The 13,665-nt window shown below is 41.1% G+C and overlaps 1 protein-coding gene across 11 annotated transcripts in view; it reads left to right on the forward strand.

Moving 5' to 3' along the window:
• lmo7a (LIM domain 7a) overlaps positions 1-13,665 on the forward strand; it is a 245,078-nt gene that overhangs the window by 124,155 nt on the left and 107,258 nt on the right. For all 11 annotated transcript variants that reach the window (XM_068034330.1, XM_068034327.1, XM_068034332.1 and 8 more), the window contains exon 5: positions 1,424-1,530. In XM_068034330.1, the coding sequence (XP_067890431.1) occupies positions 1,424-1,530 (107 nt within the window). The remainder of the gene's footprint in view (positions 1-1,423; positions 1,531-13,665) is intronic.

Genomic DNA, 13,665 nt, shown 5'->3' on the forward strand with positions numbered 1-13,665 from the left:
ACCACTTGCCTCCGCATTTACTATGAAACCTGTTAATTTAATCTTTACATGTGAGCTGGTACGGGGAAAGAGAAGAATTGTAAAACTAACCAGAGCCTTTTTTATATAAAGAAGAAATCACCATTTTGGATCATGAATATTAATCATCTACCAATAGAAAGCATCTTACCCTGTCTGTGGGAAGCAGAAATGTTTGGCACATGGTGATGTTTACCAAGCAAACAAATGGTTGCTGTCGATTTTTCTACAGGCTTAAAAATGAAGACAAACCTGTTTTATTCCTTAGTTTGCAGTGCCACTCAAGGTTTTAAAAATAAAGTCCAATTTAACTCGATGTGACTGGTCCATTTCAGAATTTGGCTTTTGTTGAAAAGCTTGTACAAAGGTTGTGCTGTGTTGAGTTGATGTGACGTATTCCTCCAGATGAATGATGAACCCAAGTATATGAAAGCATGCCGTAACATGCCCAGATGTATTTTCAACAAATTGTTGAATGTTTTACTCAATTTACTTTAAATTCTTCAAAGTAGAAATACCTTGGGAACTTTAAAAATAGATTTGAGCATGATGACATTCAAACAGTTATATATCAGCATACTTTGCATTAAAACACTCTGCTTTTTGGGTTTCTTCGAATAGCAAGAACAAGTAACTAATCTTAAACTTGCACTTAACTGAAAAGGTGTTTGCAATTTGATTGTTCTCGGTATACTTCTATTTCAACCCCACATGCACATAGACAGAACATATCTGTTCTTATGTGCTCTATCCAAACACAAGATCAATATTAAGGTTTTTAAAGTACCTTCTAAAGACTTTACTTTGTTTTTGCTTACTGTTTCTTTAACAATTACTAGCGAGCAGGTGCAGTGAATACTGTATCATACCACACCTTGTTTAAATAGTTTGTACCGCACTGTATTTTACATTAACTGCTGCACTCTGTGCAAGAGTGTTGACCTTCACCACCAAACCAAGATTCCAGGTATATTTAAGAGTTCATAGTGACAAATAGGAGGAAGTGTTATTCCGTCCTGCCTTTCTTGTGAGACTGCAGGCAGTTTCTGGGTGGGTGAATGTTCATAAGAGCTTTTTTTAAAAAATAGATACTAGAAATAATCTGATGTGTCATAAGAGACTAAAAGGAGGGTGGAATGTTAATGTAATACAGACGTCAGTAATGGTAGCTGCCCACATGCTGTGCAGTCATACTATAACAGGTAATAGACAAATGCCAGTCAGTCCCATGGCCAGCCCACAGCCGTAGATCGCCAGTGCTGATTCATTGGAAGATTGATATATCTCTCTCTTTCTGTCTTGCCTTTATCCTAGCACCAGACTTCAGTGCAAAGGACTTTAGACCGAGTTAGTTTTCCTTGTTTTATGTGTAACTAAGCAGGAAATTCACTTCGTTTTTTTTCAGGACAACATTAACGTTTTCCTGAAGGGCTGTCAGAAACTTGGTTTGAAAGAAGCCCAGCTATTTCACCCAGGAGACCTACAGGATTTATCCAGTCGTGTCACTGTCAAGTAAGTGCTGCTTTGTGTTTAATAAACCGATGGGCTAGGTCGTCTGGGGCTGGCAAAGGCTGTTGAATGTTCATAATGTCTATGAGCTCTTTGTGACCTGAAGCTGTTATGAATATATTTTAATTATATATATTGGCATTTGTACTTTTAAATATGTACAATGGATGCTTTGTGGGAAATGGGAGAGAAGAAAGAAGTACGGTTGGCAGCACTGTGCAACCAATCTTTTTAAAATGTGTCCTGTATGGCAGTAGTGAAAGATTTGAGTGAAGGAAAGATCTGCTGTGGGTTAGGCTGGCTGAAGCTCAATTATTTGAAATTGTCTCCTGGTATTCACAAACATCTTCAGTCACAAAAACGTTCTGTAAGGTCACCTTCTGTTTGATGTGGTACACTTGCATCTAAATCGAAAGCCGTTTAGATTGAGAGAAAAATTGGGGGCAGGAGGTGGGGAATCTAACTTGAAATTCTTTCTGCCTTATGATCATGGAAGGTTAAACAGAGCTTTTATGTTTCTTCAAAAATTTCTCAATTTGAGATTAGCTTGTCAAATGCAGGTTTTTTTGTGGAAAGTTAACACTCGTGGTAATGCAGATTTACAGCCAAAATCACATGAAACTTGATAGTTTTCTTGAAGTGCTCGTCCTGAAAATGCATGCATGAATTTTTTGTTTTATTCTGTAATGCAGTATTGTATGTAGCAAGTTTGGGGAGGCACTCTTACTACAGAGAATCTATATATACATTGCACAAATACTTTGTATTGTAGCAGGCATTCATTGGCATTTGTATTGTTTGCCTTGTTTAGTACACACTTGCATTACTTTTCTATTTCTGTTGCTATTGGCCGTTGTGCATTATGCTACATGTGCTGCAACTATTTTCAAAGCTGTTTATGTAACTAGTATTGGAGTGACGAGCAGATTTTTATGTTGCTTGAGTTCTGGTGTTCCTGGTTCACAAAATGCTGACCTTGTGCATTTTGCAGCAGCCCTTAACTAAACATGGCTGATTTGCTAAGGCTTGCTGCTGGTGATTTTTTTTTTTACAAAAGAAAATTACCTGATCTTAATAAAATTCAGTAAAGTTACCTTTTGAATTCTTGCTGGCTGGAGGAGACCCAATAGCAGGAAGCAGACAGTATGTATGCATCACTTAATCTAATATAAAAGCAGCTATACTTGATTTAGTGGTCCCACTTTCAATTTTGTGACCTCATTCAAATGCTTTACTTTCCATGGATGGTTCACACTAGTATGTGTTTTTCTGCATGTACCTGTGTATAAACATGGAATATATTCACTAATCTAGTATTGCCCCTTTATGTTCATTCTACCATCAACCCGTCTCACCAGATGATAAAATGCTGCTTGTATTGCCAAACTGCAGAATATAGTTAACCTGTGAAATTTGTGCTCCTGGTCCAAGTGACAGCAGAACAGTAATTTTGAAGATGATTATGTATTCGTTTATGGGAGAGAAATATTACCCAACAGATCTTTTAATAATATAGGCTTCGCATAGATTTGTAAAGTCGACAGGGAGTGGTTATAATCTAGATTTGCACCGACAAGTACTAAATGAAAAGCTCTGACTAATTCTTTGAATTTCTGCGTCAGATATTCTCATGTTAGATGGTCTTTAATTAAACTGTATTTCAAATGTAAACACTTGTTTTCCACTGTGGTTGTTTAAATTGAAAGGGGAAGAGGAGTCTGGGGAGGACTTTTTTTCTGTTCCAAGTTTGTTTCATTCCCCTTCACACCCCTCTCCCTTTTACAGAAGGAAAGATTAATCTTGGAAAAGTTTATTTACTGTGTTACTTTCCCTCCTTTTTTTTTTTAAAGAAAAAGCAATATTTTCATTGGGATGAAGATGCTCAATTTGGATTTCCCCTCTTCCTGAGGTTGTTCCAGTGCTGTCACTGATGATAAGCATCAGTTGCATAGCAAAGTGTGGAAGGTGGGCTACTCTGGATCAGCTTGATAGCAGTTGTAGATCCAGCACACTTTGCATATCATGGTTCCCAGAGCTAGTGAGTCTGCCTTCCAGGTTATAGTGTGTTTTTCTGGGATTAGGTTGCTCGGGCCACCTTACAATATTTCCGCTAGCTACCTGGCTGTTTACAATAGATCTACTCCGATGTTTGAATATCAATCCGTGACATTGCTAGAGTGGCCAAATAGAGAGGGAGATCAGATGGGCAAGAAAACCTTTCTAAAAAAAAAAAGTTTTCATAATCACGTGAGGCTAATGCTTTCTTCTATACATAGAACATGCTTTGATCAAAAAATATTGCTTTCTTCCGTTCCCCAAATTTGATTAAAATATATTGATATCCGAAGCATTGAGACAAGAGCTTCTGTTTTTTTTTTGTTTTCGTATTCCCGATGCCTAATCAGTAAAGTTTTCGATGTAGCTTGTGAAATCTTTCCCTGGGTATGAAAGATTGAAATCTTGTTTTTGAACATGGAGTGTTGCAGGTGTTTTCAAGTTGCATAACCTGCTTTGACAGCCACGATTGCAGGTAGCTGAACAGGTTTCTCCAGCTGTTTGGGTTGCAATGGAAAGTGAGAAAAAGTGATGCCATTAACCCTTTGCCCTTGCTGGGCTTAATAATTTTCTCATGCAAATATATATTGGTTGGGTCAATAGGATAGCACTTCTGATTTATTAAACTGGTTTTAGCAAGCCAAACTGTGTATAAATTATCTTTAAAGCAGCTTTTGTATTTGTGGTTTTGATCAGTGTTCAGTGTTTTGATCAGTAAATTGAATGCTAGGTTGTGGCACAAGCTATCCCTGTGGATCAGTTGGCACTATTCAAAGAAGTGCAGGAAGTTATCCTGGTGCCATGGTCAAAAATTCTTCCCTTAACCAACAACAACTGCTGCATTTATACAGCGTCGTCTTCTTTGGCCTCCTTGTCTCGAGAGACAATGGGTAAGCGCCTGGAGGTGGTCAGTGGTTTGTGCAGCAGTGCCTGGAGTGGCTATAAAGGCCAATTCTAGAGTGACAGACTCTTCCACAGGTGCTGCAGATAAAATTGGTTGTCAGGGCTGTTACGCAGTTGGCTCTCCCCTTGTGCTTCTGTCTTTTTTCCTGCCAACTGCTAAGTCTCTTCGACTCGCCGCACTTCAGCCCTGCCTTTATGGCTGCTCGCCAGCTCTGGCAATCACTGGCAACTGACTCCCACGACTTGTGATCAATGTCACAGGACTTCATGTCGCATTTGCAGACGTCTTTAAAGTGGAGACATGGACGGCCGGTGGGTCTGATACCAGTGACGAGCTCGCTGTACAATGCGTCCTTGGGGATCCTGCCATACAGCATCTATGAAACGAAAAATGTCCCAAGGTGTATAGAGGTGTAATCAAAAATTGACATTGAGCCAAAGGTATTGGGACACTACCAAAATCAAACTTGGTAATCATTTATCTCATTGCTATTTGTGGGACATTGCTGAGTGTAAAATAACATGTTTTCTTTCACATGCAGTGATAGTTATATAGACAGTCAACGTTCGGGTTAAGTTAATGAAATATCACTTCCGTTACTGAGCTTCTAGGAGTGCAGAGCAAGAATTTTTTTTTTCTCCATACATTTTAATGGACTGAAAATCATGGGAGTACAAGATTGATCGTCTTTATGTACTTCTGGCAGATTGTGCTGCAAGTGTAAAATTATCCCTCGCACATCAAGCATTTTGTGATATCCTGAGAATCATGAAGAGGTGATATTTAAATGTCTACTGTTGGTGCTTTTTTTTCCCTGTCTTTTTCTCCTGACCATTCTTTTTGTTTCTCTTGGTTTCCCCACACCATCACGCCACCCCCCCGCCCCCAACCCCATCACCCACCATCCCCCGTCATATTTATGGGAAAAATATGGCCCTTTGATGTCTTCACAAAGGCCCTCCTCTTCTGAATCCAACTAGAAATTCATTTTGGTGCAGATAATGCAAGTGTCATGCGTATTCCTGATGCCTAATCAGTTAATCAACCATAGGGTTGAGTAGCCAAATGCCACTGTCTGTCAGACTGCTGCATATTAACATGATGAGTACTGCCTCTCTATTTCTCAATTACTCATGCCAGTGATGCTTATTCATACGATTTTATATTGTATCATATTTTGAGACTTTGTTTCTACAATTTAACAAAGTTATCCAAAGATATCAACTTAGATTTATATAGCACCTTCTAACATAATAAAATGTCCCAAGGCACTGCACATGAGTGTTGTAAAGCAAAACCTGACAGCTAGCCAGATGAACTATTAGAGCAGATGATCAAATGCTTAGTCAACGGGGGCCATTTTTAAGGAGTGTCTTAAAGGAGGAAAGTGAGGTAGAGAGGGGGAGAGGTGTAGGGAGGGAATTTCAAAGCTTAGGCCCTAGGTAACTGAAGGCATGGCCACCAATGATGAGCATCCCCGATTTTCGTTGCTCCAAGAGGCCAGAATTAGAGGAGCGCAGCAATCTTGGAGCTTTATGGGAGAGGAGGAGATTAGAGATATGGAGGGGTGAGGCTGTGGAAGGATTTAAAAGCAAGAATGAGAATTTTAAAATTGAGTCGTTGCTTAACCAGGAGCCAATGTAAGTCAGCCAGCACAGGATGATGGATGAACAGGGATTGGTGAAAGTAAGGACACAGAAAGCAGAGTTTTGGATGACCTCACGTTTACAGAGGGCAGAATGTGGGAGGCTCACCAGGAATGCATTGGAATAGTCAAGTCTAGAGGTAATAAAGGCATGGTTGAGGGTTTCAGCAGCAGATGAGCTGAGCCAGGGGCAAAGTCAGATGTACAGAGGTGTAAATAGGTGCTGCTATGTGATCGGAAGCTCATCTCGGGGTCAAATATGACACCAAGATTGCGAACAGTCTGATTCTGCCTCAGACAATTACCAGAGAGAGGGATGGAATCTGTGGCTAGGGAACAGATTTTGTAGCAGGGATCGAAGACACTGTCATAGAGTCATTTACGGCACAGAAGGATGCCATTCAGCCCATTGAGCCCATGCCAGCTCTCCACAGAGCTACCTAGTCAGTCCCACTTCCCATTCGATCCCCGTAACCCTGCAAGTGGTAATCCAACTTACTCTTGAAGTCACTGTCTGCTTCCACCACCCTTGTGGGCAGGAGTTCCAGGTCATTACCACCCGTTGCATAGAAATGTTCTTCGTCATATTTCCTTTGCATCTCTTGTCCAAATCTTTCAATCTGTGCCCCCTAATCCTTTTAACATTAGTTAATGGGAATAGTTTTTCCATATCTGACTTATCTAAGCCTGTGATAATTTTGTACACTATTAAATCTCCCCTCAATCTCCTTTGATCTAAAGGAACAAACCCAGCTTTTCCAACCATAACCATGTAACTAAAATCTTTCAGCCCTGGAGCCATTCTGGCAAATCCCCCCACACCCTCTCAATGACCCTCACATTCTTCCTGAAGTGTGGTGACCAGAACTGGATGCAATACTCCACTTGGGGCCTAACCAGAACTTTATAAAGGTTCAACATAACTTCCTTGAAGCCCAAGATCCCATATGCTTCACTAAACACACTCTCAATACATTCTGCCACCTTCTAAGATCGATGCACATGCACCCCCAGGTCCTTCTGTTCCTGCACACTCTTTTGAACTGTGCCATGAAATATATATTGCCTTTCCCTATTCCTTCTGCCAAAATGCATCACCTCACACTTGTCCTTATTAAATTCCACCTGCCACCTCTCTGCCTATTCTACTAGCCTATCTATGTCCTGTTGCAGACAGTTCATATCCTCACAGTTTGCCACACCTCCAGGTTTGGTGTCATCAACAAATTTTGAGATTCTACTCTATTCCAAGATCCAAGTCATTTATATATAGCAAAAAAAAACGTGGTCCCAGCACTCACCCTTGGGGAACACCACTTTCTACTATCCTCCAGTCTGAGAAAGAATCATTTACTACAACTCGCTGTTCTCTGTCCTTAAGCCAAATTTTTATCCAATTGGACACCGGCCCTCCTATTCCATGAGCCTCAATTTAGTTAACCAGCCTTTTATGTGGTGATATTGGTCTTCCCAATATTTAATTGGAGGAAATTATACTGCATGTCGGATAAACAGTTTGGCAAGTTAGAGAGAGGTGGTGGTGAGGTAAGGCTGGGTATTGCCAGTGAACATTTGAAAACTGATATGTTTTCAGGTGATGTCATCAAAGGGCAGCATGTAGATGAGAGAAAGGGACCAAGGATCGATCCTTGGGAGACGCCAGAGGTAACGGTGTGGGAGCAGGAAGAGAAGCCATTTCAGGTGATTCTCTGGCTACGACTGGACAGATAAGAATGGAACCAGACGAATGTAGTCCCACCCATCTGTCCGATGGTGTAGAGATGTTGGAGGATGATGGCGTGGTCAACCGTCTCAAAGTTCTGCAAACAGGTCAAGAAGGACGACCGAGGGATAGTTTACCTTTGTCACAGTCACATAGGATGTCAATTGTGACTTTGATCAAAGGTGTTTCGGTACTATGGCAGGGGCCACATTGGAGGGATTCAAACATGGAGTTCTGGGAAAGATGGGCACGGATTTGGGAGACAACAGCACATTCAAGCACTTTGCAGAGAAAAGGAAGGTCACAGATGGTGGGGTCAAGGGCTGTTTTTTTGAGAGGGATAATGACAGCAAATATTCCACAGTGCAATTTTAACCAGGAAAAAATCTTTACGTTTTATTGAATGTTTTAATTAAGAACTAAACTGGTCTGAACTATGTGTGATGGATATAGAAGAAGAATTTGGTTTACTCAGCACACTTTTTTTTAAATGTCAGCTTGGTTGGGCATTCATCTGATGACTTGTCTTTTAAGGGAGCCATCCTCAAACAGTTGGGATTTCACCAATCAGTTGTGACTAACTCACTTTCCTTCAGAGAGGCATCCACCTTCAAAGCACGCAACTTAGAGAAAAAATGTTTTATTGGTACCAGGAATGCCAGTTCAACCCCTGGGGTGTATTGTGCAAACAATCCTTTATACTTTCAGATGTTGTAACATGAAGGCCTCACCCAAACTTTGGAATTAATTTAGAGAATCAACATAGCACCAGAAAACACAAATACAAAAGGTTAGAAATGAGAAAAACAACTTGCTTTTCCCTGTAGAATAGTGGACCTGTGGAAGAGACTCCGAGACAGAAGTTGGCTCGGGTTCAAATGATTGCTTTCAAAGGAAATTGGATGATGCGTTAAAAAGGAAATTGAAAGCTTTTGAGATATCGTCCCAGAATTTGCTGGAGCAGGGAATCTTGTGCAATGCCTCATTTGTTAGAATTTTTCTTGCACCATTCAGCTTAAAATATTTTTGCGCAGCAAGTTGCTGAAAATGCAAGCTGATAATGGTGCAGCGAAAGCAATGGGGTGTTTGGGACCTTAGTGAATCCTTTAACCACGAGATTTAAAGGTTGAGAAAGAAACAGAGGAACAGGGGAGAAGGCAATAAGGTGAGTTAATGTCAAATCCGGTACAGAAAGAGAAAAAGAGAGGGAAAGAAATATTGGATTGTGAGAGAGAAAAGAGGGACAAAGGAAAGTATGAAATTTTTATTTAAAAAGTTAAATTTTAAAAATCTAAAAGAATGATTTACTATCTGTAGAAATGAGACTCCACAGTTTCAGTTGTTCCTTTTCTGGGCTGGAGAGGTTGGGGGGCCTTGCAGGAGCATTGATCTGTTCTTACAAGGGTCCTTACACTGGAAAGTACCAGGCCTAATGAGTTTAATTGGTAATTAACTTGTAAATGCAGCAATATCTTTAAACTCATAGGGAAGTTGACAGTGAGCTGCTGTTCTCGTCAGACTATTGGCGGAGTGACTCAAGTCATCCAGCAACTTGTGATTCGCAATTCATGGGTTGTCTCCTCCTTGCCGCAAATTGCTGAACGATTTGTCCACTGATAACAGTGTGCACATTATTCTGATCCATTAACAGTGCTGAGTTCATTTTCAAGGAAATAGGTGAAGGAACATAGTGTTCTTTAAAGTAAGGGGTCATCTGCTGAATCCGCACGCAGGACGACCATGACAGAATAATCAGTCTCTGGAGGAGGTTTGATGTGCTGAATAATGTTTTCCTGCTTTAGTCTATTTTTATTGCTACTAACTCCATGAGCAGTGATACCTCTACGTCCTTTTCTATCTGAAGTCCCAATGAAGTAAAGAGGACCAAAGCTTTACTTATTATTTCTGCCCTTAATTCTCATTCTGACATAGGTGAAATGCATGCTCTTAAGTTCAAATGCACGTAATGGCTGGAAAACCAGGCCATTGGGACATGGATTGGGTGATAAAAGGACCTGGGATTTCCCTTTGCACTGAACTATTTATACTTTTTGTAAGTTTAGCTAATCCGACCAAATATTTATAATGGTCAGTTTTTATCTGTGGTATTTGTCAGCTGCTATCTCTGCCAAGCTTTTCTGGAGCTTGTGTTTCTCTGCTGATACTCCAGTCTCATACAGCCATTGTGAGAGAACAGGTTTATTTTTTAGTGTTACTGTAGTATTGACTATTTTGCATTGTAAAGCACTGCCCAATGTGCTAATAATAATAGCCACCTGTCCCACTCAACTTGTCAGAGTTCATGTGTAGTATTCAGTAGAATGAAGATCAAACGGTTAAGGCAAACAAGCAATTGAGATTAAACCATATGTCTTTTCAATACAAAGGACCAATGCAACTATATATCTCTTGAAGGGATTTTATCTTTTCCCATTTTATGGTTTGATTAGTGGCACAACCTTTGATCATGCCGTATAAAATGCTCTCATTAATATGATTGAATGTGAGAAAACATTTACAGCAGAAAATATTTTACGAATTAGATTTTTCATTTTGCTCGGTGTTTACTTTCAAACATTACTTACAAATGGAAAAATGATCACAGTGAGGCACTTGCTCTTTAGTACAATGAGAGAGAGTCTCTTAATCAGGTGACTTCTCGCACATTTGAACCCTCATCCTGGGCTAAGCTCTTACTCTTGTTATGACACTTATTTACTTTGGCATTTCATATGCTTTAGTCTTAGTCTCGCAAGTTTCAGATCAGTTTGCTGACAATTTATCTCATTCACTTTGTGTCACTCACAATGCTTTATTTTTATTGCATTGAGTTGTCCAGACTATTGCCTTGATCAATATTGTTGCATCGCAGCGGTCACAATGAGTCCAACCACAGTCTCCAATTTCAGCTTCCGATGAACGCGTGCTCCCTAGTTTAAAAGTTGGTGTTGTACAAACCAACCTATTGGCTGGAGTTGTTCAGACTCGAATGATGTGTGGTTAACCAATTAGCATTCCACACAATTTTCTGACAGACTGTGCAATTAATTATGAGTGATTAACAGGACTGTCTCCTTAGTCCTGACAGTGAATTTTCAGAGTATTTGGGACTTCTCCAGGTCAGATCATAGATACAACATTACTCCCCCAACCAAGCCCCGACGAACTACCAAAACATCTGACTTTCTCCAAGGAATATGTCACTTGTAATGAGTAACTTCATGAAAAAAGAATATTAACCCATTGTCGACCGATAACAGTTTTAGCACGTGTATTCTGTTTTAGTATCTTGTGTTTCTTTGCATCTGTCTTACTGCTGTAAATAAATTTAACTGGGTACTTAGTCTGTGTGCATTATTCTAATGGTCTGTTAATTGCTTGCCTTCTAATGTGGTGGGCAAATGTAGTGGACATCCCACATATTACGCAGTGAGCTATTTACTGCAGTTTGGGGTTAATTTTTATATTTAGGTTATGCTGATCCATATCCAGTAGAGAATAAGGATATAGGTTTGATCTTTGAGATGTAGTCTGTTTATGGAAGCTGCAGTTTAGTGGGGTACATGAGAAAAGTGTTGGGGAAATCTTGAACTGTAGCACGCATGATTGGGAAGGGAATTTTGCTCCTTGGGAGCCCTTCAGATTAAGGGATATTGTTACAGCTTGGTGAGGAGAAGCGATAGGATGAGATGGAAGAAGTTAGGAACACTCATTAGTGAGGGTTTGGATGACTTGGAACCACCAATAAATGTCATATCTTGTTAAGAACCTTTGATGTCATGGGTACTGCTTGCTGGTCAACTGCTAAACTAAATTAATGCTTTAGCATTGGGCAATCTTTGACAAGGTTATGTTGCCAGTTACTTTCACAATCATAGCAGGATTGAACACTCTTGGAATGAGCTAAATGCAAGTCAAAGCTCTGATGTTAGCTCTCAGAGGTCAGAGTTGAGTTATCTGTTGACCTGTGGCATGTCCATTTGTCTCATCAGGGGCAGGATTTTACCTTTTGGGCGGGGACCCCAATCTTGGGGTCAAGCGGGGGGACACAAGCCCACAGTGTGTGGGAAACAGTCATCTGGCAGTGATTTTTATTTCCCTGAATTGGCCAATTAGGTGCCAGAGGACAGACTTGCTGCCCAATTAAGGACAGCAGGTAGGCTCTCAAAGCTGAAGGGCCAATAGGAGGCCCTCCAGCTGCTAAGGACATGAAGCCTGCGAGGTAGAGCGAGGGAAACCAAGCAGTCTGGGAGGACCTCAAAGCCTCCCTGGAGCACATAACCCATCACCGCCCACTCCCACCACCCCCACTCCCCAGTTCTGGATCTGAGAAGCTGCCTACAGGCAGATGGCCTAGTCCCCAACGGCTTGGGGGAGCCCGTAGGCCGACAGCAACACTTAATGGTCTCTGACAATCGGCCATTAAGTGGCCTCAATTGGCTACCCGTCACTTGTGAGAGGATCGTCCTTTGGCTGCCATTCTCACCTCTGGGGAAAATGCCCAGTGGTGGGTTGGTGCCATTAAACAGGTGTGCCAGCCTATGCGCCCATCCACATTCATACTGAAAATCCTGCTGCAGATATCCTCTTATGCCTTTGAGTGAAACTATTAATGTAATGCTGAATTGCGGTATTATGTGTGGACTTGTGCCACCTAGGCACCTCGTTGAGACTGCCAAGTGTGATTGTCTTTTAACCATTGGGATTTGAAAGGGTACTTTTTCCACTTATATACTGAAATTCAGTTTGGCACCAGCTGTGTAGGGAGTTATGACCATATGAATTAGAAGCAGGAGTAGGCCCCTCGAGCCTGCTCCGCCATTCAATAAGATCATGGCTGATCTGATTATAACCTCGACTCCACATTCCCACCTACCCGTGATAACTTTTCACCCCCTTGCTTATCAAGTATTTATCTACCTTTAAAGACTCTGCTTCCAGTGCCTTTTGAGGAAGAGAGTTTCAAAGACACACGACCCACAGAGAAAAAAAAAATCTCATCTCTATTAAATGGACGGCCCCTTATTTTTAAATAGTTCTTCATTCTCCCACAAGGGGAAACATCCTTTCCACGTCCACGTGGAGTTTGGGGTGAACAGTCTTGCTAGCAAAACTAGTTAGCATTCAACTTAAAGTTGTCTTCATGATGCCATTTTTATTATTGAACCTTGTTTTTCATGATGTGTTATTACTTTTGGATTTAGTTTGCACGGAAGTGGGGCTTTTGGTAGAATTTGGTAGCTTGTAGACAGAAATATACATGAAAGTACCGAGGTTGTGGGGCCGAGAAGTGCATGATTGGGAATAATGGTTTTGCCACAAAATGACGGAATGCATACCATAGTTTCTTGGAAAATGAGTCCAGCAATAGAAGATCTAAGAAAGTTCATTGTTCTTTTTTACCACTTCAGTTAGCTGTGGCACTGCTTGGTTCAGGAGCTGCAGGCCTCTGACTGGCTGGCAGCTCTGAGGCCGAGACTTCCGTCGCTGGGGTCCTTGATCCTGTGGAAAGCCCGCTGCCATCCAGTTAATTGCCTAATTGGCACATGACTCGGCGGGCATCCTACAGAAGGGGCGACGGGGGGTTGGAGGGGGGGGGTGGGGGGTTCTCGGCAGTGCTCTTACCGGCAGTTGAGAACCCCATCGCTCGGATAAAATCACGATCATTGTGTTTGAAGGACTGGAACAGCAAGGACAGGAAAAAATAATTATACCAAAGATTTAAAAAGGAGGAAGAATTTATTATTGGCCTATCCTGAATACAAGTTTTTAAAAAAAGGGAAATTTATGCTAGAAATGCACAGAGGAAAG

The sequence above is a fragment of the Heterodontus francisci genome, chromosome 6 (genome assembly GCF_036365525.1).
Source record: "Heterodontus francisci isolate sHetFra1 chromosome 6, sHetFra1.hap1, whole genome shotgun sequence".
NCBI lineage: Eukaryota > Metazoa > Chordata > Chondrichthyes > Heterodontiformes > Heterodontidae > Heterodontus > Heterodontus francisci.